General features: G+C 47.2%; 1 protein-coding gene across 1 annotated transcript in view; it reads left to right on the top strand.

Annotated features, from left to right (window-relative positions):
• ATXN1 (ataxin 1) overlaps nucleotides 1-5780 on the top strand; it is a 351291-nt gene extending 345511 nt beyond the window's left edge. The window contains exon 9 of the mRNA XM_050890766.1: nucleotides 4626-5780. Coding sequence (XP_050746723.1) covers nucleotides 4626-5156 — 531 coding nt within the window. The 3' untranslated portion in view covers nucleotides 5157-5780. The remainder of the gene's footprint in view (nucleotides 1-4625) is intronic.
• Nucleotides 5781-6000: the final 220 nt, after the last annotated feature.

Raw genomic sequence — 6000 nt, forward strand, 5'->3', positions numbered from 1 at the left:
ACAGGAGATACAAAATAAGTTCTCTGAAATGCTTGCTTTTATCCCTGCATTTCAGTTCCTAATCATTCCTAAAGTATAGCTTAAAAAGAAAAGATGAACATACAGTTCTTAATTTTACTTTTTTTAAAAAACAGAATCATAGACACTAGAGATGGAAAAGTCCCGTTAGAGCATCTAGTTAGTAGCCCTGACTAGTTTAGTTTAATGCATATTTTTTTAGACCATCATCTAGTTTAGTTTTCCCCTTATATCTCCTTACACACACAAACCAGTTAGTTACTCTTTCTTTTACTTTGCACTCTCCTTTTCGTTACCTTTGGCACCGTAACAGACACAGAAAGAGAGATGTTGACTCAGGTTGCTGCTGCAGATGGAGATCTCTCCCAGCCTTCCCCTCACGTGATCTCCGTGTCCGTGACCCCTGGTCACGGGGGCAGTAAGTCCTTGTTCCTCTGAGTGATGGGGCGGCTGTGGTCTGTCTTTGGATGCATGTTACTGAATTCTGGGAGTGCAGCAGAGAAGAGCTCATGTGATAAACTCGGCAGCCAGTGGTCTGGTGGACAGAGGTGGCTTCTCTTGAGAAATGGTGGGATCACGTGGCTGCAGAGAGCCCCTAACCTTCAAGCCCTGGGTGCATTTGTTATGGTAATGGTGTACTGAAGCTGGGCTAGATGCAGCCCTGGGGGGATGCTCACCCAGACCACGTGTCGTGCCGGGTAGTCCCCGTGGCATGAGGTGCTGCCTGCAGCCCCACAAATCTCTCAAAGGAAATCCACTCTTGTGAAGGCAGGTGTTGTTCAGGGTGGTGGGAACATCAGGAGTCCCAGAGCCTCTGAGTAGGGGAGGTCGTGTGGGAGCGCGGCACTGCGGAGACTTCTCTCTGCAAGAGGGAGAGCTTCTATTCCACGAATCCACCCAGTTGTTTTTTGGACCCGAGGAGTCTCTCGGCACGCGCAGCAAGGCCTTTGGCGGAGAGCTCCACCGCTTAATTGCACATTGTTTCCAGAACCGCTTCCTTCTCTTTGTTTCCAGCCTCCCATTCCTAGTTTCATCACATTTTAATAATATCAGGGAGAAAAACACTTAATTGGAAAATATATGTTTACATTTATTAAAATACAGTTCACACGAACCACTTTTATTAGGCACCTTTTGCTTTAGTGCTTGTTACACTGGTTACAGCAGCGAGCCTCAAGCCTAAAATTGCTGTGTTTCTGAATGATGGGAAGGGTATTTTCTGGGCATCAGTCTTTCAGCACCTATCATCTGTGTTCCAGCTCCAGCCACGGTTTCCTGAGCAGTCTGAATTGCCTGACTTACCTACTGAGTTTGGCTGAGAAATAAAATTATAAAGGGTTGTAGAAGATTGCAGACATTCAGCGGCTGCACTGAAGAGTTTTGGGTGTTTTCACTAGTCAGTCTTAAAAAATAGAAATATAAATGTAGCTTGCAGTAGAGCCTCGGTGTGCTTGAAGAGGGACCAACATTTTGGTTTCTCGCTTTATCATCTTAGTAGTTGGAAAATGAGTTCCAAATTTCTTTCTCTCCTACAATAATCATGGCAAGATATTGAGGGAGGGAGCTTTTAAAATTAATTTTTTTGTGTTTTAATGCAGTGGTCAGAAGAAAATTATGCGGGGGTGTTTTTACTGAACTTTCACACGTAAACAATCTTTGACTACTATTGCTTGTAGAGAATCGTTACCTTAAATCCCAAGTTAGCTGAATCCAGAAGCAGCCAGCTAAAACAGGACTTGATAATCTGTGAGGGAACCCATTTCAAATCGATAGTGGTACATGCACACTGTGACCGGATCGTGGAAATTCCAGCATTTCTCCATCTTTATTATTTGGTGTTATTCATGATCACCACCACCAATTGCGGGATTTGTTTCAGTGATTGACAGTTCAGGCAAGTGTTTTGGATGCCACATTAAAAAAAAAAAAACAAACGTGTGGTGGAAGCGTGTTCACATCAAGAGGAACTTGTGTGTCAGTGAGGATGATGCACACAAGCGTGTATGATTCCCACAGATACAAATAGCTTTTGACAAGGATGGGGAAGTAGAAAAGGAAAGAAAAAAAAATACGGCAGACAGGAAGGAGAAAAGAATGAGGAGAAGACATAGCAATATAAAGGAGAAGTCTGCGTCCACCAGATGATCCATGCCTGGAGAGAAGCCTACAGCTCTGTGTAGACAGCAGTTTCCATTTAAGTCCATGGGAGATACTGGATATTCACCACTTCTCCCAGTCAGACCCCTTACTGAGATGCCTACGTATGGAATGGGATCCCAAACTCTGGGCAAATATTTCTGCAAATCCTGGCGCTGGACTGTTTCTATCCAACGACATGGAGGGATGGGACTTTCATGGTTACCTCGCCCCACTTTCTCCATAGTTCAGAGCATAAGCCAGGCCTAGAGTCAGGTCCCTTTCCACTATTGCCATGTGTGTAGTTGACTGTTGGCAGACAGTTCTGGTTGGAAAAGGTTTAATATGACAGAAATTGATGTAGTGGAGGGTATCTTGTGCCTCTAAACTGCTCCTTTTGAAATTCATTGTACAGTGGCTTACTATGTTGGGCAGGTGGAGTGGCAGTGTTATTCGTTGGCCTAGTTGCAGAAGTACGTAGCGTATATTTATAGACTTTATAAGTTTTTTTCCAACAGAATCAACTGTCTTATAAACTGCAGTTGACTGCTAGTGCATGGCACGGGCTTAACCAGTCGGAAGCACAGTCAACATCCAATGGGAATCTTTGGTTTCCTGGTTCTGGAGCCTCTGTCTCTGAGCTGTGGGACATCCCTGATCAAGTCTTCCTGCCCAAAAGGGATGTGGAGCTGGTGGGCTGCGAGGGGAGCTACCTCGGGCCCTGCTTGCAGGGAGGGTGCCTCTGAGGGTAAGCGGTGCTAGCAGGGAAGCGGCAGGGCTGCTGGGTGCTGTACTCTCATTGAGTCCAACCTCTTCTGTGAGACAGGCCATGCAACTTCATCCCAAGGTTCACACTTAATATTATGAACAAAGGTGAACACTGGAGTGCAACGTGCATCTCAAACTGCTTCTATTCCTTGATGTTGCAATGTATTTTTAACGATACAAAGCCATGCTCGGTATGACAGCGTTACTCGCTCCCACGGGTGAGAGGTGGTTTTGCAAGCCTGCTGTGATGTTCCTTTCAAGTGAGTCTGTGTTCCTGGCGAGGGAAGCCTCTCCAGGCAGCTGGTACCCTCTGTGCCTGCTGAATGCCTCAGAAATGAGATGGGCACGTGTATTCAGGTGTTCTCCTGCCCTTTAGCCGCTACCAAATAGGGGTTACACCATCAGAGCAGGATCCTGCCCCCCATGCCTGAGAAGAGCTCCAGAGGACACAGGGACCTTGGGAGCAGCGCAGTGGATATCTGACTTCAGCATAAGCCACCCTCTTAAGAGTTGCAGACCTCATTGGTGTTACACACAGCATGTTAAAAACACGTGCCAAATTTTTAGAAAGTATTAGTCAGAATTTCCTGCCCTCATTGTGGTGTGTGGGGTGGGCTCGGCCCCGTGGGTTGTGAATCGCATGAGCCCACATCAAGTATTTGAGCCCACAGACGCAGCACCGTGCACTGAGCGCTGGACTGCTGACACGTGCGAAGGTAAGCAGGTATTTAGGTGCTTTATCATGTTGGGACCTCAAGGCCCAGCATTTGCAAGGTCAGGGAGCAGTGGGCACCTGTTGCTGGTCTGTTCTCCAGGCTATGGCAGCTCCTTGTAAGATGGGTAGATAAGATTCATAACCAGATGTGTTTTTAAAGTGGGGTGAAGTGGGCGGAAAAGGGGACACAGTGCAGAAAAGGAGATCCAGTGCAGGAACTGCAGGAGGAGGAGGAGGAGGAGGAGGAGGAGGAGCAGGAGCAGGAACAGGAACAGGAACAGGAACAGGAGGAGAGATGATCCTCTCCTTGAGGGAATGCAGGAGGTGAACGCAACTGCAATGTGGGAGAGCAGGTGTGAGAAGGGAAGAAACTGGACTGGTAACAGGACTGCTGGGGGAAGGCAGGTTCACGCTCGCTGCTCTTACAGCTACAACTCTGTCCGTACTCATGGCCTTCCCCTGGAAATCGGCATGCCTTCAACTATTTCACACTGGTAAGTATATGCTTGTTTAGGCAGAGGTGAGGATGACGTTCCCATGGTCATTTAGGAAATCGTGTGTCTGAACCGAGAGCTTCCCTTGAGCCGTCGTCTGGTTGGAAAGTGTCTTTAGATGTGGATGACAGGCTCTAGGTACCACAAGGGGATGGCGGGGAACGGAGTTTGCCAGATGCCGAAGCTGTTTTGCCTCTAACACCTCTCTGAGCGGCTGGATAAAGGTAAAGCTTGATTCCCACTGAGGTCTTGTGCTAAGAAATGCTGAGCTCAGAGAAACCATTAACACCCATGTGAGAAGGACAGGCGTGAAGTCTGGTGGTCAATGTACTGATTTTACCGAAACTGAACAGCACTTTTGCAATTTCAGCTTTATCCCTGTCCCCCGCGGCAAGTGCCGCCTGCCGTGCACGTGCGTGAGGGCACATGGGTGATCTCACGCTCTCCTCTCTCTCCCTCTGTCTCTCTCTCTATTGTCCCCTCTCTTTCTGCAGGTCAGCGTGGAAGTCTTGGTAGAATACCCTTTTTTTGTATTTGGACAAGGCTGGTCATCCTGCTGCCCCGAGAGAACCAGCCAGCTCTTTGATTTGCCATGCTCCAAACTCTCGGTGGGGGACGTCTGCATATCGCTCACGCTCAAGAACCTGAAGAACGGCTCTATTAAAAAGGGCCAGCCCATGGACTCAGCTAGTATCTTGCTGAAGCATTCAAAGAATGACAGTCTAGCTGGAAGTAGACACAGGTATGCGGAGCAGGAAAACGGGATTAATCAGGGAAGCGCACAGATGTTAGCTGAGAACGGTGAACTGAAGTTTCCAGACAAAATAGGATTGCCTGCAGCACCTTTGCTCACCAAAACAGAACCCAGCAAGCCCCCGGCAACGAGGAAGAGGAGGTGGTCAGCCCCCGAAACACGAAAACTAGAGAAATCAGAAGAGGAGCCACCTTTGACTCTTCCCAAGCCTTCTTTTATTCCTCAGGAGGTTAAGATTTGCATTGAAGGTCGATCCAACGTAGGAAAGTAAAAGTTGTTTGGGGAAAGGAAATTAGGCTATCCCTTGTCATTTTTATCCAGATTACTGTACTGTAGACTAAATAACCCAGTATTTACATGTTATCATCTTATTTTAGGTTTATGTTATAACCTTGTTGTTATAGTTGCAGCTGGTATTATGCAGGAGACTGGTGCATATGTTTTTCCACAAGTGTTTGTCAGTGACTAGGTTTATCGAGAGCTACAGAAGGGGCAGTATCTGCTTCACACACCCTTAGTGGAAATGAATGTGTTGTCATGGCTCCTGTTTTCTAACACCTCGTGTAGGACAGGGTCCAGCTGTGATTTTGTTTTCTTTTCGTCGTCGTTTTTTTTGGTTTTGTTTTTGTTTTGTTGTTTTGGTTCCTGTTCTAGTTTTTTGGGAGGAGGTGAGGAGAAGGGAACTGTAGCAGAGGTGTATGTCACGCGTGGGGTGCGTGCATGTGTGGGTGCGTGTGTGTGTGTGTGCACGCCAGTCCCGAGAAGGGACTGTGGCTCTGTGGCGGGTTGGTGAAGAGGTTTTCTCACCCCAGGTGAATGCTGAGGACACAACCCATGGGTGTTACTGAAAAGGATCGGACAGTCTCTGATGTTCTCAACAACAAGCCAACTCTTACTCAAGGCTCTACAGTATATATATATATATATATTTGTGTGTGTGTATATGTATATATATATTTTTTTCCCCCCATGGGGTCTGACTGCACTGATTTTTATTCTTAAAGCAACTGCCACACCAACATTTCCTTTCTGCTTGCTAGTGCAGTTCCATTGCCCGGAGTCAGCAGACGGGGAGGCTGTACAGACTCTTGCACCGGTCGCCCTGCAAGGTTCTC

This window comes from Gymnogyps californianus, chromosome 2 (assembly GCF_018139145.2).
Source record: "Gymnogyps californianus isolate 813 chromosome 2, ASM1813914v2, whole genome shotgun sequence".
NCBI classification, from domain to species: domain Eukaryota; kingdom Metazoa; phylum Chordata; class Aves; order Accipitriformes; family Cathartidae; genus Gymnogyps; species Gymnogyps californianus.